The sequence below is a fragment of the Macrobrachium nipponense genome, chromosome 6 (assembly GCF_015104395.2).
Source record: "Macrobrachium nipponense isolate FS-2020 chromosome 6, ASM1510439v2, whole genome shotgun sequence".
Taxonomy (NCBI): domain Eukaryota; kingdom Metazoa; phylum Arthropoda; class Malacostraca; order Decapoda; family Palaemonidae; genus Macrobrachium; species Macrobrachium nipponense.
The window spans coordinates 76,221,610-76,244,324 of NC_061108.1; the positions used below are offsets into that span (position 1 = coordinate 76,221,610).

At 42.6% G+C, this 22,715-nt stretch overlaps 1 protein-coding gene across 1 annotated transcript in view; it reads right to left on the reverse strand.

Annotated features, from left to right (window-relative positions):
- The window catches only part of LOC135216180 (uncharacterized), a 535,405-nt gene that overhangs the window by 206,965 nt on the left and 305,725 nt on the right, over nucleotides 1-22,715 (reverse strand). The window contains exon 9 of the mRNA XM_064251313.1: nucleotides 2,406-2,634. Coding sequence (XP_064107383.1) covers nucleotides 2,406-2,634 — 229 coding nt within the window. The remainder of the gene's footprint in view (nucleotides 1-2,405; nucleotides 2,635-22,715) is intronic.

The following is a 22,715-nucleotide window of genomic DNA, read 5'->3' on the forward strand; positions in this document are numbered from 1 at the left end:
CAGACAAAAGGGAAGACAAAAGCAGGAAGCGTTACAGAGCCAAAACACAGATTCCCCAAAGGAGAGCCATCCCAAAAAACAGAACTACAAAATTCTCTGGAGTTCAAACAAGAATCTGAAAGAAAACTCCCTTGCATATTAAAGCTATCTATTTTTCCTGGATGATGGGGGAAAGAACTGTCTGGATCATCTTCCCCTTGACCTTCATTTAATGTCAAAGAGAGAAAATTAGGGTTTCCAAAAACCTTGAAAAGAAGGCTCCATTTAAACGAAAGCCAAATTCCAGCCTCAACAGATACTTGAATGACTAAGAAATAGAGGGAGCTTCCTTCAGCAACACAACCATTCTGACCCAGAAGTCTGTCCAGAGGCAGTTCTTGTTCAATGAAAACTGGCACACAAGACAGGACAAGTGTGTTCTTAAAATTCAGGCATTGAACTAATGACAAACTGACGCCTGCAGCCTGAAAGCTTGTGCCAAGCAGACAGGTGGAAGCAATTTAATTGAACATTGTAAACAATGGACACTAGGCACTGGGTTCTCAGCTCTCACTGGGTGCTTGGACCCCTTGGATCCCACTGGATGCTTGGATACCTCGGATTCCAGTGGAAGTTTGGATCCCTTGGATCCCACTAGATGCATGGATCCTTTGGCTCCCACTTGACACTTGGATCCTTCGGATCCCACCAAATACTTCAATTCCTCTGATCCCGCTGGATGCCCGGATCACACTGATAGCTCCCGTTCCATTGGATCTTTTTGGGGGGCTTGGATCTCACTGGGCACAGAGATCCTGCTGGGTGCTTGGATCCACTGGAGGCTCAAATAGACTGGGAGCTCAGACCCACTGGACACTCGGATCCACTGGGCGCTGGGATCCCAAAAATGCCATCAGCGCCTCTTGTTCACACTGGGATCCATAACTGTACACTGGGATCCAATCACTAGAGGACAAAGAATGCAGATCCCTACTGAGAGGTGACTATCTTGGGGCAAAAACCCCATGGAATCCCATGAACCAATAGTATGTCTCCTTCCAGGCTAAGGGGAGTCTGACCGGGACTAGGTTTAGAAGATCCGAAAGGGTTAGATAGTTCCTTCCTCGGTACACATCCAGTAAGACGCTGTTTGTCAAAACCTGGGACTGGCAGCAGGCTCAACTGAGGGGGCAACCACCCATGTGTAACTGCTGCCCCCCCCCACCCCAACCTCCCTTGGACTTCTAGTCTGCTTCCTCCCAGGTTTAGGGGAGTTTGACAGGGACACACCTACCCTTTATTTGAGAAGTCTGGTCATTTCCACAAGGGACCATAATGTCCTAAGATGCTCAGGGGATTTTGTTAATTTAAGCGTGAGGTCAATCTTCTAAAATTACCCTTGCAAAAATCACATCAGTTCAGTTCTGCATAGTAGCATCTCTCAGCTATACCGCTTCTACAGATATCTCAGAAATCTTAAATACAGTCACAGCCATTGCTTTTAGAGAAGACTGGCTGAATAGGTGACTCGCAATTTGGTTAGCTTGAAAGTTACCCCCATGGAACAATTTGATCCCAACATCAACAACATGCCCTTGTCAGGGTGCCACAGCTCTCCTCCCCCCATTTCAGTGGCTTCAGCAGTGCACACTTACAGGGCACTGAGAAATACTAACAACCCACAATGCATATACTGATGACTGACTATTGAGAGGTAGCATGGTCTAGCCAATAGTCATTATTACCATGGAAAGCACCATAGTGTCAATATTGTACACTTTCATGATACCCAAGAGAATCTGGATTCCTCTAGATACTTGTGTAGATAAGTATGTAGGCATTTTAGCCTCAATGGCTCAATGGAAACTTCAACAGTGGCTCTTTCACCCTATTACCTCATAATATAATATGCTTGAGCTTTATTTGGAGAAAGTGTAGCCTGGTCTTCAGCAGGATAAATTATTGGTACCTGCAGTCTTCTCAAACTTCCTGTTTATTCTTTTAGAACCAAGTCAAGAAATAAAAGCTTTAAGTGAGACAGGTGATTCACTTCAAGTGGCATTGTATTACTCACCTACCTTATACATTCATTACTTCAACCAGCAAGTAAGCAATGTCTGTCTTCTATAGCAGAACATGCAGGCTAAAATGAAAATAAGAGGCTTGGTAATTTATATGATGGCATTACCGTGAATTGTCTTATTAGGTAAGAATTAGCTTATTCATAAAACATTCATATGATTCTACAATCATGTACATGAAACATTCATATGAAATATGGCATAATCTACCTATCAAAAGTGATCAAAATTCCTTTAACCAGACTTAACTAATTAATAATTGCTGTAATATGGCAAAAAATTCAAAATGAACCAAAACTACCCAGTGCAAAAATACCTGTAATACGGTTTCAAGATTTTACCAACCTGAAAAATATCTTCTAGTGAATAATTTGGAAGAGTGAGGGGTATAACAACTTCTTCTTCTTTATTGAAGACTTTGGTGATCCCCAGGTTAACACTGAAGACATAACAGAATGTCTGTGATGGTGCAGTAATATGATCTTCCAAGAGTGGACATAAAAGAGGATTATTCTGCAGTGCTCTTTGGTAGGAATGATGAAATGAAGATATCATTGAAAATAAACCAGGGTTTCTAAAAGAGAAAAGATAAAGAATTTGCAAATTAATACAATTAAAGGACACTAAGAGATAATAAACCATGTAAAGTTTTTAAAGCAAAATGACATTTCAATAACAATTCTCTCAAAACCAGACCACTGATGAAGTACCCCATTCAGGTTGTCGAATTGTCATGAACCCAAAGGATATGATGCATTGCCTACATGTAAATGTTCTGCATTTAAAAAATGACCATAAAACAATATTTTACAGCTCCTAATGGCTAAATTCCTAGTCCACCCAAGGTGACACCTCAAGAGAATCACAGGTGTGTCAATCATATAATTTGGTTATTCTTGATCTGGCCAGTAATAGTACTATCAACAACCTCAGTTGGTAGTTGTTCTAAAATAAGGCTATCCTATATGTGAAGGAGTATCCAACAATGGCTGATGTTGAACCTTATCACTACCACTTTTTGTCTTTTGGAGCCAGTTTGGTCATGACTTAAGCAAATAACAAGTTTTGACGTAAGAAAAACCTATTTTTGGTAGTCGCTTATGAGCCCGCAAGGAGTTACCCCTCCATGGTGACTAGATTAATATCAAAGAAATATCTTTTGGCCTGGTCTTATAGTCTAGTATTGTGTTGTAATGATAAACACTACGACATGTGATGGAGTATAATGTAGTCAAAGATAAGAGGGCATTTTCTCTTATCTTCAGTGAAGCTGAACCCAGTTTTCCAATATCAAAACTTGCAAGAACTGACTTTTGTGCATGCTCATCAGCCATCTTGTTTACGACTGGGACAGTAAAAGAACAGGAACCATTACCCTCTGTTGGTCAACACAAGATGATCCCTTGCATTTTCAACAGGGAAGTGGGAGGGTTTTGAGGACTTAACAGCGACTACCAAAAACGATTTTTCATAAGTCAAAATTTGTTTTTTCATAGTGTTGTCGCTTGTTTCGTCCTCAAGGAGCTATACAAAGAAAATGACGGGTGATGAAAGGCTTAAGCTCTCAAAGTTTCAATCCCAACAACCAAAAGAAAAAAAATTCTAGTCTGAGGTCAAGCCATAAGTTTTAACAAAAAACTAGAAACTAAACAAGAATTTATGTTTTTAGGGTAAAGTTCTGTAGTGACTTGCCTAAATATGATGGGTATGGTTGCAGTCTTGTTGCACCATCCCCAGCAACAGTCAGCATACCAACCCATTAAGAACATCTCTAGTTTTCCACTATAGCTCTTATGGGGTCAGAAATAACTATACCACCTACTGATACACAGTGTAGTCAAATTTGTTCAAGCTCAAGGCAGTAATGTTTTAAGAATACTGTCTCTTTGAAAGAGACATTTCTGAAGAAGACTAACGATGTACAGTAATACCCCGAACTTACACAAGGCTAGGTTCCAGAACCCCTCGCGCAAGTCATATTTTCATATAAGTTTGGCACAGTCTCTAAAAATGCTGATAAATGCTTATTTCTAGAGTTTAAACACTATGACCCTAATCATGCTCCCAAAGTATTGAGATAAATTAAAGTTACTGCAATTTTATTTAAAAGTTAGCTCAATACATTACCCTTAAAAAAATAAATAAATGGTGGTAAAATTAGAGTCAGTATCAGTTTACCTCTCTCTCCTCCGAATTATCTATTTTTAGAAGTCTTATCAACCTCACTTTTAAGAACTTCTTTATTCTAGGTATCTTTCTCTCTAAATATGATAAAATCATGCTCTCAAAGCATTTTAATTTCATTTAAAAGTTAGCTAAATACCATGCTGGAATTTATATTTCATTACAGTACAGAGAGAGAGACCTTACCTTACCTTACAGACCTTACAGTTCGTTCGGGTTGCCCCAGGTCCCTCAGTGTGAGGCACCTCTAATGTCTACCAGAGAGTTGCTAGTACATCTTCCGGTATATTTTGCATCTTCCAATCTTGGATGGTCTGGGATGCAGTTTAGATATTTGTCGAGCTTATTCTTAAACACATCTACGCTCACTCCTGATATATTCCTCAGATGAGCTGGCAACGCATTGAATAGACGCTGCATTATCGATGCTGGTGCGTAGTGGATTAATGTCCTGTGTGCTTTCCTTATTTTTCCTGGTATTGTTTTGGGCACTATTAATCTACCTCTGCTTGCTCTTTCTGATATTTTTTAGTTCCATGATATTTTCTGTTATTCCTTCTATCTGTTTCCATGCCTGAATTATCATGTAGCGTTCTCTTCTCCTTTCTAGACTATATAATTTTAAAGATTGTAGTCTTTCCCAGTAGTCAAGGTCCTTAACTTCTTCTATTCTAGCTGTAAAGGACCTTTGTACACTCTCTATTTGTGCAATATCTTTTTGATAGTGTGGGTACCATATCATATTGCAATATTCAAGTGGACTACGAACATATGTTTTATAAAGCATAATCATGTGTTCAGCTTTTCTTGTTTTGAAGTGCCGTAACAACATTCCCATTTTTGCTTTACATTTTGCCAAAAGAATTGCTATTTGATCATTGCATAACATGTTCCTATTCATCATCACACCAAGGTCTTTAACTGCTTCCTTATTTGTGATTGTCTCATTATTAGGTCCCCTATATGCATATAGCTTTCCTTCTCTGTCTCCATAATTTATTGATTCAAATTTATCAGAGTTAAATACCATCCTATTTTCCTCTGCCCAATCATATACTTTGTTAAGGTCTCTTTGTAGAGCGTTCCTATCTTCATCACAAGTAATTTCTCTACTTATTCTTGTGTCATCAGCGAAACTACTCACTACCGAATCCTTAACATTACTGTCTATGTCTTCAATCATAATAACAAACAGTATTGCAGCTAACACCGTACCTTGTGGCACACCGGATATTACCTTGGTTTCATCCAATTTCTCATCGTTTGCAATAACTATCTGTTTTCTTTTAACCATCTTCCTACTTTATCTACGATATTGTGTTTTCTAATTTTCTTTGCTAATATATTATGGTCTACTTTGTCAAAAGCTTTTGCAAAGTCTAGATAACCACATCTGTTTCATTTCCGCTTTTCATATTTTTGAATATGTTCTCACGGTGGACTAACAGTTGGGTTGTGTACTTTTTCCGGGTACGAAACCGTGTTGTCCTATATTAAACAAATTATTTTTTATTAAATGTTTCATAATATTTTTCTTCATTACCCTTTCATACACTTTCATAATATGTGATGTTAGACTCACAGGCCTATAATTACTTGCCTCTAGTCTTGATCCACTTTTGAAAGTAGGAGTGATATATGCTAATTTGTGCTCATCATAAATCTTGCCTGTATCTACACTTTGTCTTAATAATATTGCAAGTGGCTTTGCGATAGAATGAACTACTTTCTTTAACAAAATAGCAGGGACTCCATCAGGCCCTGCAGCAGCTCCATTTTTAATTTCATTAATTGCCTGCACAATATCAGCTTCATTAATTTCTATGTCAGCTAAATATTCACTATTTTCGTCCCTTACTTCTATATCATTATCTTCATTATCTATTCTAGGGGTGAATTCTCTCTTATATCGTTCTGCCAGTATGTTGCAAATTTCCTTTTTTTCATTCGTTAATCTCCCTTCAATTCTCAGAGGGCCTATTTCTATTCTTCTTTTATTCATCTTCTTCACATATGAGTATAATAGTTTGGGGTTTTGCTTGATATTTAATAGGGTTTTTTCTTCCAAGTCCCGTTTTTCATTTTCTTTTGATTGTATAATCTTTTGTTCTGCATTTTCTATCTTACTTTTTAGTTCTATAACTTTCCATGCATTTTTTTTCTTTTGCAAGACCTTTTTTCCACTTTCTGATTTTCTGGAACAAGATCCTTCTGTCTCTTGGTATGCATGAATGATGTTTACTTTTCTTCTTCGGTATATATTTATCCACTATTTTCTCTAATATTTTATATAATATCTCCGTATTTACCCTTATGTCATCGCTTACGAAAATGAGAGAGAGAGAGAGAGAGAGAGAGAGAGAGAGAGAGAGAGAGAGAGAGAGAGAGAGAGAGAAGGGTTGTCGATATGTTAAGTGAAATTATTTATGAATTATTAATGAGACAGAGAGACAGTACATAACACATTACATATCAAAAGATAGAAATTCATAATTTATGAAGAAGAGAGAGAGAGAGAGAGAGAGAGAGAGAGAGTAGAAGAAGAGAGAGGAGAGAGAGAGAGAGAGGAGAAGAGAGAGATAGAGAGAGAGAGAGAGAGAGAGAGAGAGAGAGAGAGAGACTTAAACTCATGAAGCTCGTTCTGGGGCCCACCCGTCATTTCACACTATGGACAATAATCCCCTTCCCTCATATGTTAAGTGAATTGACAGTCCCCTCCCAACCCCTCAGCATCAAAGTAACGAGAAAGATCAGGGAAGACTCGGAGTGTTATGTATTTTTAATTTTATATATAATTTACATATAATTCCAAAATGTTCTAACTATAGCAGCATGGAAAATATGAAAAAAAAATCATAACTAAGTAACATCATGTTTATCTCTGCATAAAAAAATCTCTCTTATCTCAGAGAGAGAGAGAGAGAGAGAGAGAGAGAGAGAGAGAGAGAGAGAGAGAGAGAGAGAGAGATCGTCCTTACTTAAGAGTGAAAATATTTATGAATTATTATGGAGAGAGAGAGATTATGTAAGAATCCTTTCTTTATTTTGTTTCTTTACAATGTTTATCACATATAAATTTTGTAATTACATTTCATAAATATTATTATTATTATTATTATTATTATAAAATCAGTATACAGTTGTACCTCATACTTCAAACATAATCCATTCCAGAAGGCTGTTCGAAGTACGATTTGTTTGTTTGTTTGTATGGTGTTTTTATGTTGCATGGAACCAGTGGTTATTCAGCAACGGGACCAACGGCTTTACGTGACTTCCGAACCACGTCGAGAGTGAACTTCTATCACCAGAAGTACACATCTCTCACTCCTCAATGGAATGGGCGGGAATCGAACCCGTGACCACCGAGGTGGTAAGCAAACACCATATCAACCACGCTACTGAGGCGCTGAAGTACGATTTGTTTGAAATATGAAACAAATACCCCCATAAGAAATAAAGGGAATCAGGATAATTCATTCTAGCCAACCCAAAAAGTCCCCCTTTTCACATTTTTTCTATTATTAATGTGTTCAAAAGTTAAATTAAGAGTAAAGTACTGAAATAGTGCGTTATATGAAGTAAAATTTTCGAAATTTTATTTTTTCTGTGTATGATTTATGTAATGTTTGGTAAAAATGCCGCTGGCCGGCGGGGGGATGGAGGGAGGAGAGATGGGAACTCTTTGAGCAAACCGACTTACTGTTGGGAAACGGCAGACTTTTAAACAAGCCATGAGGAGTTTTTTTTGTTTTTTTTGTTTTGCAAAAAAAAAAAAAAAAAAAAAAAAAAAAAATACATAAGTAATAAGTCAAGAATGCACGAAAAGGAAAGAGATAAAATAACTTTTCACAAGGAAGCCGTTTCAACAAATGATCGAAGACATGCAGAAGCTGAAAGCAGAGCCAGTTTGTTTATTACAGTGCTGAGTTACTTTTACAGTAGTAAAAAAATCATAAAAAGCAATTGTCAATAGATTGGTATTTCATCCTTATGTTAAATTTATTGTGAAATAACATTTTATTTTTGTGTGAATTGGTACGGCTTTTACATATATATAACAGTAAAGATTTTAATGTCTCTTCTCTCCTCAACAATACCACGATGCACGATAACTAAAAATCATTCATTCATTATTCCTCAAAAATATAAACGCTCCCTCCCTCTACCTCAAGTTAGCTGTATATCACCACAATGACGAATGATTTTGTTAATCATTTGTGCTAAATTTTATTGTGAAAAGCTTTGTTCTTTTATTTACTGTTAATATTGTTCAACTAGACCGTCTCACTCAGCGCACCGAACACTGGCTCAATTAAGACTTTTTTTTCTTTTTTTTGTATTGCATTTGATTGTTTTCATATATTATCATTATGTTAAATTTTTTGGGAAATTCCCTTTTTATGTGAATTGTTATTGCTTTTACATACATCCAGTAATATTTTAACTCTCTTCTCCTTCTCTCCTCAACATATCAACGCTCTCTCATTCAGTCTCAGTCAGTTGGGCGTGACATCACTGCGGTTACGTACAATTTTATACATCTTTTATACTAAATGTTATATTGAAAGCTAAAGTTTATATTTAATGCTTTATACTTTTATTTATTTTGTTGGATATTACTATCATCAAACTATATATTGTAAATGAAAAAAAATAAATACAGTTCAACTTGTGTAAGACCCAGGAGGCCGTCCAATACAAGTATAAACTAGATAATCAGTCAGTTCAAAGTATGAGCATTTGTTCATCAACAAACTATACAAAATTTTCTCGAAAATTTTGTTCAAAAAATGGAAAGTTCGACATAAGAAACATTCGATAAACAAGGTACCACTGTACTTATTATTAGGTAAATAATTTATTCATCACAAAACTAAACACATACATGTACCATAAAAATTCTCTCATTTCAGCAAAACAATAAGAGAGAGAGAGAGAGAGAGAGAGAGAGAGAGAGAGAGAGAGAGAGAGAGAGATAAGAAATTATTATTTTATTATTTGATGTTATTTAATTTACACACAAAACCTTGAAAACTTATAAATTACATGCATAAAAAATAAAACAAATACTTGCAGGGTTTCTCAAGGGTTCACAAATGTTTGCGTGTCTGAAAATCTTGTGTGTGACAATTAGTTATGATCCAATAAAAAGTTTGCGCTATTGTGAATTTGAGCAACTCAAATCATGCAAGTTCTGGGAATGACTAACGTATATTGACTTTCCTAATATCAAGCGACCTAGGAAAGGAGTGTAGGTTTGCCTTTTTATTGAGGGATACTGAAATTATTCTTAGCCCTTGTGGGTATGTTTTGTCTGGTAAACTTAGTTTTCTTATAAGAATAGATTTCCTTCTTAAAGGATCCTCATTCTTGGCCAGGAATGATGGACCAGGGGGACAATACTAACTGATTATCTGTAGCTTGCGTGATGTATTGGCCCCTGTCTAATAGAGCCAAGTTCAATAATACAGGTTACTGGCGCTAATGCAATCAAGAAGATTGCCTTTTGTAGCATTAGAGTTCTGGTTGGATTGGGTCTAGTGAAATGAGGGGTAGATAGGAGTCTAAGTACGTTGTTCAGTGACCAAGTAATTGGAAGTCTTCTGGCAGCGGATCTTTGTACTGCAAAAGGCCGCAGAAAGGACGTGACAACTTCTATGCTGGAGTCAATCCAGAATCCATAAAGCACGGGTTCTGTTAATACTCCCATGCATGTCATGATTGCTGTAACTGCAAGACTTTTGTCTTAATAAGGGATTTTGACGAAGGAAAAATCTATTTCTGGGGGAAGACCTGTGTTGCCCGGTGAAAAGTTCCTATAGCTCACTTTTCTAAGTATAAATAGATTCAAAATATACCAGAGAAAAAAGCTGGCATGGTGTGCTGAAGTTGCTACCCTCGTGCGAGCACCCAAAGGGTGTCGGGTATAAAGTACAAGGCGAGTGGAAACCACTATTCACAGGTCTTCTGCCAGTTAGAGGATTCCTTTCCAAAATCCCTCGCCTGGAAAGAGCCGTTGCAAAGGCCTCTCCTCCCTCACGCTTCTGCTACTACTACCCGATCCGCACGCCATCTGCATTCCTGGATTAGACACCTTAGCTTGGATTGGTTAAGGGTGGGAAATTAATTAGAAGGGGTGGGTTCACCGGGCAACACAGGTCTTCCCCCAGAAATAGATTTTTCCTTCATCAAAATCCCTTTTCTGGGTTCGACCTGTGTTCGCCGGTGAAAAGGTACCAGAGGATTCCCATCCAAACTTATCAGATACCAGACAAGTCTAAAAGGAAGGAGTTAATGAAACCCAAGGTTCATTTAAAAATAAAATTTTACTTGCTTGCTAATTACACTAGGACTTAAACTATGACTTAGAACTAGTAACAATATAAAAATATAATACTCTTAAGTATGGTATCTTAGAGGAATATACTAGGGTATGTACAGACGGGTCCATAAAATAAATATGGTCTCAACATTATATATACATGTTCCAGTGGCAGGATGATGACCAAACCCTCAAGACACGGAGGAGAGAGGTCCGGTGGGGAATACGAGCGAGGCAGGTAGGAAGGAGAGAGTATTAAAGAAAAGGGAAAAAGGGGGGTATGACAAGATTCATCAGTCAGGGGAGACTATGCTCCCTGCAGCAACCGCTGGGAATTTAAGGGCCTCTAGATTCTTGAGATAGTGGCATTTTTAAACTGCTGGAGATTTCCAACCCGTATACTTCTTCAGGTCTTCGAAATTCATATTGAGAAAATAATTAATAGAGGTAGCTACTGCTCGGATATCATGGACGTGTGGAACTGAATCCGGGTTGGCCTGTTTAATAAAGTAGAGTATTTGTTGTCTAATACCTCTAAGAGAAATTGTACCACCTTTTTCTCTCATGAAAAGGGGGCCTGAAGATTTTCCGGATGTCCTGGCTAAGAAGGATTTAAGGGTAGCGGTTGGGCACAAAGACGTGTCCTGTGCTAGGGGTATAATTTTCCATGGAGCCCACCTGTTTTGTGGGTCCTCATTTTTAGCCAAGAACCTCCAGTCTGGGGACAAAAATACTTCCCCCGACGGGAGGAATTCTATATGGTCTGGATTCCTAGAGAGAGCCGAAAGCTCAGATATTCTGGTGCCTGAGGCCATGGCCATTAGGAATAAAGTTTTCCTAAGCAGAGTTATATAAGAGCATGACTCATTATTAGTGTCTGAGGCTAACTTAAGTACGTCATTCAAAATCCAAGAGACCGTATGAGGGAGGTCTATTGGTCTCAGGCGGGCACATGCTCATGGAATAGAAGAGAAATATGAATCTGACAGGTTAATATTAAATCCCACCTGGAAAATCTTCTTTAAGGCTGACTTGATTGTTGTAATGGTAACTAGCAGCCAGGCCCTTCTCAAATAGGGTTCTAAAGAATGAGATTGCCAGATTGGTGGTCATTTCATGAGCAGCTGAGTTTTTTTAGAGAATTGGCTAATTTCTTAACTACAGAATCATATTGCCTGAGCGCTGATTCTCTTTTATCTGATTCTATGAATAATATGTTTAGTGGATCAATACTAGCATCCTTTTGAGCTGCAAACTTCATGAAGTCCATAAAGTTAGGGCATTCAGAATTCTTGAGGAAGCTGACACAGTCTGAGTTTGTACTATCTGTGTAAGTTCTGGTCGAGGGATCCGTCTGGGTTGGAGCTTCAATTCTAGAAGAAGCGGGAACCAGTTGCTCTTTGGCCAGTTGGGTGCTACCAATGCTACTTGTCCTGTGAAAGATCTTAGTTTGTGCAGGACCCTCATCAGAAGATTCACCGGTGGAAAAAGATAAATCTTCTGCCAGTTGTTCAAATCTATGGACATTGCATCCATGGCGTACGCCAGAGTGTCCAGGTTGGGTGCCACATAACACAGTAGTTTGTGGTTGGCTTCTGTGGCGAACAGATCTACCTGAAGGTCTGGGATTTGTTTGCAAATCCACCGGAATGACTTTCTGTCTTGGGACCACTCCAATTCCAACGGAGTTGTCCTGGAAAGTGCGCCTGCGATAACATTTCTTACTCCCGCCAGGTGAGTTGCTGACAGGTGCCAATGGTTTTTTGTCGCCAATGAGAATATCACAATGAATACGTGATTCAGTTTGCTTGCTTTGGAGCCGCCTCTGTTTATGCAATGGACAACCACTAGACTGTCCGAGACTATTCTTACATGACTGTTCCTGGCCGGAGCTAGTTGTTTTAAGGTTAGGAAAACTGCCATAATTCTAGAATATTAGAGACGGCGGAGGGAATTGCAGTGGTACTGACTTGGCTAGATTCCGGTGTTTCGTTCGTGGACGAAGCCTCTCTGTCAGAATAGGTGGAATTATTAAGATCTTGTCCCTGAGCCTGTCGGCTCTCTTTCTCCAGACTCGATTGATGTCTTTCAATCTGGCTTTTAATAGGACGTCTGTTACTGAAGCGAACTGTAGTGAACCTAGGATTCTCTCTTGGGTACGCCGAGACGCCTTTTTGTTCTTGAGGAACTGTCTCGTAGCCGCTGCTATCTCCTTGATCTTCCTGGGTGGAAGAGATAGCTTGTGTGTTATAAGGTCCCATTGGATTCCCAGCCATTGGAAGTGGGAGGCCGGAACCAACCGAGATTTTTCCTTGTTAATCTGAAACCCCAGAATTTCCAAGAAATTTATCACTTTGGCTATTGATTTGCGGCATTCTTCGACGCTGGTTGCCCAAATGAGCCAGTCATCTAGATAGGCTACTAACATAACTCCTTGAGTTCTTAGTTCCTGAACTATCGTCTCTCCTAGTTTGGTGAATACTCTGGGCGCGATGTTGAGCCCAAATGGCATGACTCTGAATGAGTAAGTTTGGTTTCCTAGCCTGAAGCCTAGGTACGGAGAGAAGTTCCTTGCTATTGGATCATGATAGTAAGCATCTGTAAGATCTATAGAGGTGGTGACGGCCCCACAGGGAAGTAAGGTCCGTACCTGAGAGACTGTCGACATGCGGAACTTGTCGCAACGAATGTATGAGTTGAGATGGGACAAGTCCAGAATTACTCTCCTTTTGTCCAAGTCCTTCTTTGGGACACTGAACAGACGTCCTTGAAACTTTAGTCGTTTCACTCTCTTTATGGCCTTCTTCTGTAGGAGATCTTTGGTATAGTCTATAAGGTCTTTTGTTGGTCTCTGATAAAATTTGAATGGCGGAGGGGCCCTTTCACCCATTTCCATCCTAGGCCTTTCAAGACTATACTGTGGGCCCATGGACTGAAGGTCCAGTGATCCCAGAAGAGATATATCTCCCTCCTACCTGCGGGTTCTCATTGGCTGGATGCAGGTTTGCTGCCTCTGCCTCCCCGGAAGCCTCTACCCCTGGGTCCGCCTCGTAGCCGGGAGCCACCTCTGGCCCTGCTACTTCCTGCATGCCTATTGTAGCTGCAAAATCCATCTCTTGCTTTATAGGCGGGGTTAAAGGCTGGGGAGGTTACTAAAGCTGTGGAGGTTGAAGGCTGTTGAGCCGGCGGAGTCTGCAGTAATACGAACTGCTGTTGCGGGTGAGCCTTAGAAGTTGAAGGCTTACCGATTTGAGACACCGGAACTGCTTGCACGACCGTTTGAGGACGGGAGGCCTGGTAAGGATTGAATTTCCTTGGCCTCTTCTTGGGTCTGGTCTGGTGTCCGTGGGCTCAAACTTCCGTTTGAAGGGAAGACCCCAACGGACCCGCAGGCTTTGGTTGGCTCTGGCTGCCTCCTGAGAGACGTTGGTAACTTCGTCTTCCGGGAACAAGTTCTCTCCCCATATTGAGGCTTTTATTAGCCTATTTGGGTTCATGCCTTATAAAGGCACCCGCCAGGACATACTTCCTACAAGCCCGTCTCGCCGTTGCAAAGTCGTAGAGGTCTTCCCAGCCTAGATCGTGCCTCAAATTACGCCTTGATCAAATGGTCCGGAATTTTAGGCAGCCTCTCAGAAAATAGAGTGGAAGCGCAATCCGGGTCCAGTTTACCTGTCGTAAACGTGGCCGGGGCTTCGTCCCAGAACTCCTTACCTGCAGGGAAGAGAAGAGAAGTAGCCTCTGTCTCCTTCAATCCTGGTAGGGGTTTATCCTCTGCTGATGCTTGTAGGGTTAGTTCCGCTACCTTGTCTGTACAGGGTGATGGAACATTATCTGGGGTCACAAACATGGTGAAAGTACCCTTGTGGGGCGTCAACTTAGTGTTGACGCATTCCCATTCGGCGAGGGTGCGAAACCAAGCAGCCTGGGCTTGGTCCCTAGGGAAGATCACCGTCTTCTTCGGGACCTTGTCTACCCTGACTAGCGCATGTTCTGCTAGTCTGACAAATCCTGGAAAGGGAAATTGGAGACCCGGCGGGAAGAGCTCAAAGTCTTCCAACGGGCGGGTTCCGCACCCTTCGATAGTTAGCTTCCCATCTGAAAATGGGGCATGCTTTGACGCATCCGACACTGTCATAGCCAGCGCCGGGGATCCGGAGTGGACAAATCCGGTCATCATGTCCTCAAAGGGCTTGATCCTCTCGGCCACCAAAGATGTTATAGCCTGGCTGGAGATGTCAGAGCTCGAGGCGAGTCGTAACGACTCAAACCTCTCATCAACTGCTTCCCTAACCTTTGACAATTGAAGGTTAGCGAGCGTCTCATGATCAAAACCAGACTCCGTCGCCTTGGATCTGGCGGACTTATCTCTCGACCCCTTGGGGGAGAGAATCCTTGGCAGCATGCAACTTGCCAGATGAAGTTGATGGCCTAGGGCCAGAGATGGCTTAGTCGCTGCTGACGGAGCTGGTTTAGATCCCTTTGGAAGGGATTTAGGTTTAACTGTTTTAACCTTGGGAATGACCGAGAATGATCATTCCCAAGTAGGGGTGGACTTAGAGAAGCCCAGGAAAGAAGAGGAAGAAGAAGGAGTGGGACTTAGGAGACTCCCTGCCTCACTTACCTCCCCACTTACCTCCTCTTCAGTAGCCATGGGTTCCCGGTGGATACTGATGGCCACCACCTTGTCCGCCATCAAATCCTCCTGCTCCTCTGGAAGGGGCGCCGTCTCCGTGCAGATGGCCTGGATGATAGGGGCGGCAACCTGCACTGGGACAGATGAAGCTGGGGACCCCCTGAACAGAAGGGTGCCCAGACTTGCGCCAAGACGTACAAGCTGTCCCGCCGGCGTTGGACGCACGGCTGTCCAGCCGGCGCGTTCCTACTGAACCCAGAGACGCAGCCTCTCAGGGCTACCCTGGCGTCATGGCAGGCGTCGTCACCAGTCTGTCAGAGAGGGGGTCGAATTAATATTCCACTCCGGGAATAATTTTTTTAAACTTCTCAAGTTATTATAACAGAATTTTCATATCGATGATGAAGCAAAGATACTTACCTGCTCACCCGTTAGCAGGGACACCAACTCGTAGCAGATGGTGCACGCCTCCGGGTGCCAAATCATGTAGCGGCCGAACGGTACAACACAATTCGCATGGGAGCGACATACTACGTGGCGGTAGGTCTCCCCCAGGGAGGCGGAGCAGCCCTTCACCTGACAACGGACCTTCTGTAAGTTGAAATCCCAAATGAGCATCCGGCTCGAGGGGGGAAGGAGCGGAGCCGGAGCTATAACTCCGGCTAGAGCCAAAGCTAACTCCGGTGAAAGCATGCAACTTAACCTAGGTATTGGTTCAAGCCTTACTCACTAACAAGCTCAACTCACTGAATGAATTAAAGAAAAGGTTTATATATAATTGCCTGCTCCTGTTTCTGTTCTTGGGGAGTAGGTATATGTCTGGTATGTGGGACATGGGAACCGCCGGACCGGAGTAGAGGAAGACCTCATCTCTGTTATGGTCAGCCGGATCCGAAGGCTACGTATTATCGTAGTCTAACACCTGACCTACCCACTGCCTCCATCGAGGTGGGGAGCGCTGCAAGAACAGGAACGGAGCTCCGGCAAGTTTAGCGCCACACTCCAGTAGTGGATGTGAGGGTGAGTCACTGTCCGTCAGTACCCCTAAAGGGTCCGGAGGTGTCTTATAATAAAGTCCCCAAAGCCTAGCCTACTCAACGTCTCGTCTCTCATTGTCCTAATTAATGCCGACCGCACAGACCGAAGCGGCGGATCAGGGGAGGATAATTCCTCTCTCTAATCCTGCCTACCTCTATCGGGGGGAGTGTAACTCCTAGCCCTAGTCTGAAGTCAGGGGCGGCCAACTGGAGAGAGAGACGACCGTCGAGTGGCAGAGCTGTGTCATCCGGAGAGATAGCTGCCAGCTGGAGCGGTACTATGCTGGCATATATATGCACTCAGAGACACGGGGTTACATATAGAATTAGTAAACCCTCTCCCCTTTGCCCCCTTTTGCCCTCCTCTCCTTCCCACTTAAGTAAAACTCGAGCGGCCGTTCATCGATAATACTACTAGCACCGCGAGTTACCAGTGGGGAAGGGGGGGGTCAGTCGTGATCGCTTGGCCATCGACCCGGTCAGAGATGGACACCTATTGGAGGTTGCGTAGCCTACCACTGTAGGGGTGGTAGTCCGACTGGGCCTGTGGCCCGTCGTGGTTGGTACAGCAACAGATCGGTGGTCGCTCCCGACCAGGAAACATGGCCTACTACTAAAGTTGTATTAAAGGAGGCTAGGCCAAGCCGAAAACAACCAGACCACTTATATAGACAAAATATCATAATAATAATTATAATACTATCAAATTTAATAATGAGGTATCAAGGAAGAGTTGTAACTGAGGATAAGGAGACTACCCAGTATGGATCTAGCCTAACCTTCCGAGATCACTACGGAACCAGACCGTAGGCCAAATCTCCTCTAAGACATCATAATGTGAACATTAGCCCTCAACCAAACCTACAAAAATCAAATTTTTTCGATTCAGATCGGCAGGAAGGATAAGTCCAACAATGTGAAAGGATAGAAGGGTTTTCTATCCTGATATCCTCCCCTCTCGCACCGTAGCGCCAGCAGGGGGAGAAGTATAAAGGGTTCAGGGTTTGAGACACCTAGCCTACCTTCCAAGCCTTACCTAGGCTTGGTCGATTAGGCTAGGGGGGGTGGGGGGAAGCAACTCTTCCAACCTCTTCAGTGATAATAAAAGGATTTTGACGTAGGAAAAATCTATTTCTGGGCGATTGGTTCGTGTCGCTGCGTGAAATAATCCTTTAGTTTATTAATTCTAAGGTAAATTAGCTAACAAATACCAGAGAAAAAACAAATCAAAGAAGATGTCAGTATAACTGACTCGCTCACCCAAATAAAAGAAGGGTGTCGGTATGGTAACTGGGGCGAGTGAGACCACTACCACGAACTTCTTGCCATTTAGAATTCTCCTATATCAAAATTCTCAACGAGAGAGCCGACCCACAGATTGAGGCGGCAACTACTACTACTACAACCCACGCCATGCTGATCACCGCGCCTCTGGTGGCCATGCTGAAGTTAGCAGGCAATCTTGGGCGGCAGGGCAGGGCAGTGGTGGGATTTCACTGGGCGACACGAACCAATCGCCCAGAAATAAGATTTTTCCTACGTCAAAATCCTTTTTCTGGGCTCAGTTCATGTCGCTGCGTGAAATAGTACCAGAGAAATAGCACAAGATTGGAGAAAAATAAGAGGGTCTCAAATAAAACTAAAAATTAAATCTACAATACTATAATTTAAATAAGAGGACATGGATATAAAATGGTAAATCCAAGGAATAAACATATTCAGGCAATCTCTAAATAGGAGATAATTCAAAGTAATTATATCTTATAACTATGTAAATATTGTTACAAAATACATATAAAATGTTACAGAGCATGAACATATCAATATATGATAGTGTGTGTAAAGATAATAATACAATAATGCAACACACTAAATAAATTTTATATACACAATTATTGAAATTCCACAAAGTATCAAACCATCGTGAGATGAAAGTGTGGGACCCTAGCATAAAAATAAGGGAACCACACTCGTAAGGTTATATACAAACATTTTTGTGGGTGACCCTAGCAAAAAAATAAGGGACACACCACTAAGCCATTCATATGAGCAGCTAAGGCTAAGGCGAAGTGTAGAGCAGGATGATAGGGTGGACGAAATGTTAAGTGAGGCAGGCAGAAAGGAGATCTGGATCTTCAACTATACTACTGGGCAGAGTCAGGGGAAACTATGTTTCCCGCTGCCACTGCTGAAAATTTTATAGATTCTAGGGACTTTAAATAGTGTCGCTTAAACACTGTCGGCGATTTCCATCCAGTATACTTTTTCAAGTCATCGAAATTCATGTGTTGGAAATAATTAATTGAGGTGGCTACTGCCCTGACATCATGTGCTTTAGGGAAAGATTCAGGGTTTGCTTGTTTAATAAAGTAGATGATCTGTTGTCTTATGCCTTTAATTGATAAAGTGCCACCCTTTTCTCTCCTAAAGAGGGGACCCGAAGAGGAGGAGGATGTCCTAGACAGAAAGGCTCGTAAGGTCATTACTGGACAAAGAGAAGGGTCTTGAGGAAGAGGAATGACTTTCCAAGGTTCCCACCTCAATAAAGGATCCTCATTCTTAGCTAGAAAGCTGCGATCTAGGGAAAGTAGAACTTCTCCTGAGGGGAGAAATTCTATATGACCCGTATCTCTGGACAGAGCCGACAGTTCTGAAATTCTAGCTCCTGAAGCCAGGCTAAGCAAAAATAATGTTTTTCTTAAGAGCATTATAAATGAACAAGTTGAGTTGTCAGTATCTGAAGCCAACTTAAGGACATCATTCAAAAACCATGACACAGAAGTAGGCCTTACAGAAAGTCTAAGTCTAGCACAAGCCTTGGGAATAGACGAAAAATAGGAGTCTGTTAAGTCTATGTTAAAACCCATTTGAAAGATCTTCTTCAAGGCTGATTTATTCGTAGTAATAGTGCTAGCTGCTAATCCTTTTTCAAACAAGGACCTAAAGAAGGATATAGCTGAATTGATAGTCATGATTTTGATGTTTGATTCCTTCAGGAAAGATGCCAACTTCTTAACTGCAGCGTCATACTGCCTCAAAGTTGAATCCCTTTTATCTGATTCCAGGAAAAGGATATTCTGGGGATCTATACCTGCATCTTTTTTGGCCGCAAACTTCATAAAGTCCATAAAGTTAGGGCTTTGAGAATTCCTGAGGAAGCGAACACAGTCTTCATTTGTACTGACTGAGAGAGCCTGGGATTGGGAATCCGTTGGGGGCGAAGACCCAATTCCAGAAGCAGGGGATACCAATTGCTCTTCGGCCAGTCCGGTGCTACTAGTGCCACTTGTCCCTTGAAAGTCCTGAGTTTGTTCAGAACTTTCAGAAGAAGATTCACTGGAGGAAAGATGTAAATCTTCTTCCACTGGTTCCAGTCTATGGAAAGAGCGTCTGGCATATGCCAGAGGGTCCAGGTTGGGAGCCACATAGCATGGAAGCTTGTGGTTCGCCTGAGAAGCGAAGAGATCGACTTGGGAGAGACCTGGGACACTCCGGCGTATCCATTGGAACGAACTGTTATCCAGAGACCATTCTGACTCCAAGGGAACTGACCGGGATAGAGCGTCTGCTATCACATTCCTTACTCCCGCTAGGTGGGTGGAGGAGAGGTGCCATTTGAACTTGTCCGCCAGGGAAAAGATGGCTATCATGACATGGTTTAGATGTCTTGATTTGGAACCTCCCCTGTTGATGCAGTGTACTACTACTGCGCTGTCCAGAACTAATTTTACATGAGAGTTCTTTGGTGGAAGGAGCCTCTTCAGGGTCAGGAACACTGCCATGGCTTCCAATACGTTTATGTGAAGCTGGCGGAACTGTAGTGACCAAGTTCCTTGAACCTTCTTGAATTGAGAATACCCTCCCCAACCGCTTAATGAAGCGTCTGTATGGATAGTTATTACCGGAGGAGGATATTGAAGAGGTACCGACTTGGACAGATTCTTCATTTGAGTCCAGGGATGCAGATGGTCCCGAAGGATTTGCGGAATTGCTGACAACTTGTTCCGAGATCTGACATTTGCTCTTGAGCGCCAGATCCGGCCTATGTCTTTCAGTTTGGCTTTCATCAAGATGTTTGTTACTGAGGCAAACTGTAGGGAACCTAGGATCCTTTCCTGGTTACTCCTTGAAGCATATTTGTACTTTAGAAATTGCTTTACTGACTTCGTTATTTCCTTTCTCTTGGCTACCGGAATTGACAGATTGTGGAAGGATAAATCCCATTGGATGCCTAGCCATTGAAATTTTCCTTTGTTTATCTGGAACCCCAGATACTCCAGAAACTTGATTACTTTCTTTGAGGCTTTCCGGCATTCCTCGACGGTTGGTGCCCAGATCAACCAATCGTCGAGGTATGCTACTACCATTATCCCTTGTGACCTCAGTTGTTGAACGACTACTTCCGCTAGTTTCGTGAATACCCTGGGAGCTACATTCAGTCCGAAGGGCATCACTTTGAATGAGAATGTCTGGTCCCCTAGCTTGAAGCCTAGGTAAGGGCGAAAGTGTCTCGCTATTGGGATATGATAGTATGCATCTGTAAGATCGATAGAGGTGGTGACGGCCCCAGCATTTTGAACTTGTCGCAGCGAATGGATAAGTTTAACTGGGACAAGTCTAAGATTACTCTTCTTTTTAATGAGCCTTTCTTTGGCACGCTGAACAAGCAACCTTGAAACTTTAAATGCTTGACTCTCGATATTGCTCCTTTCTGAAGGAGTTCCTCCGCATAATCTGTCAATTCCTTCGATGGAAGTTGAAGGAATGGTCTGGGTGGAGGGGGGCCCTTGATCCAACTCCAACCCAGACCTTTTGACACAATAATTTGTGCCCATTTGCTGAACCCCACCAATGCCGGAAGAGGAACAGCTCCTCCTACCTTGGAGATCTCACTGCTGCTGTGCTGGGTGAGCTCCACGGCCTCCACGGAAGTGCTTGCCTCTGTTAATAACTCTCCCTGATCCTCTCTGACGAAAGGCGCCTCTGGCTCTACTTCCCCTGGCAAATCGGTTAAAGTGCTGAAAGGCCTGGCCTTCATACACTTGGTTGAACGCCGGGGAGACAGCGTAAGATGTGGATGGCTGAGCCTGAGGTGAGATCAGGAGGATAGGTTGAGTTTGGCCCTTCGACGTGGAAGCCTGTCCTGGTTGGGTGACTGGGACAGCTGAGACAGACTGAACAAAGTGCTGAGGTTTCTTCTGGTAAGGTTGAAACCTCTTGGACTTTTTCAGCTTCTTACCCGAAGCAGACGAGTCTTGTTTCCTCTTGGCGGAGAGGCCCCAACGATCTTTGAGACTCTGGTTGAGTCTCGTAGCCTCGTTCTAGACCTCCTTAACCGCTGACTCCGGGAAGAGGTCCGCCCCCCAGATGTTGGAGGAAAGCAACTTATTTGGCTCATGCCGAATAGTTGCTTCCTGGAGGACATGCTTTCTACAGTTGACCCTCGCAACCACAAACTCATACAAGTCCGATTGGACTGTATAAGTCTGTGATTTGGTCAACAGCTTGAAGAGCGGTTCCGAAGCATATGAAAGAGCCGCTACTTCAGTCATAACCATAGTGTTGAGAGTCCTTGCCAGCCTAGACCTAGCCTCAAATTCTGCCTGAATGAGGTTGTCGGGAAGTCTTGGAAGTTTTTCACCGAACTGATCCATAGCACAGTCCGGTTTAAACTTTCCAACTGTGAAGGTGGCTGGCAAGTCTTCCCACATATCACCAAACGAAGGGAACAAGGGTGATGTGGGATCTGCTTCCCTCAGCTGCGGCAAAGAGTCTCCTTTTAAGCCTGCTTGCATGGTGACGCTGGCGATCTTCGTTAAGAAGGGAAGTGGAGCTTCCTCTTCCGTCATGAAGATCGTGAATGGACTTTTGAAGGCTTGGCGCCTGGTGTTGATACAGTCCCATTCCTCGAGACAGCTTAGTCATTCCCTCTGTGCCTGATCCCTGGAGTAAAGGACTGTCTCCTTCGGGATCTTGTCCTCCCTGTTCAGAGCCGACTCCGTCAGCCTGGCGTAGCCAATGAATGGAGGCTGCAAATTCTCAGGATAGAACTCGAAGTCTTCAATCCTTCGAGTTCCACACTCCGGGATGGAGATGAGACCATCTTGGAAAGGAGCATAAGACGCTACTCTCCAAGGGTTGCTCATGGAGAATGGTGGGAGGGAATCATGAGGTGGAAGCTGGATGAGACCGGCACTAGGTGCTGGAGTAGCAAGCTGCGGAGCCTGATTGAAACCAGACAGGAGGTTCTCTTGTGTGGATATCCTGTCCGACAGCTGAGTGAACATCTGCTCCATACTGTTCCTCAAAGATCCTACAAGATCTCCCACCTGCTGCATCATTCCGGCAGAAAATGCAGCAGGATCAAAGCCAGGAACTGGCACAGAAGCAGATGGGGTACTCAAAAGAAGTACCTTAGAAGAAGGAGAGACCACCGACTCCGCCGGAGTACGGGATCTCTCTTTGGAGGACTT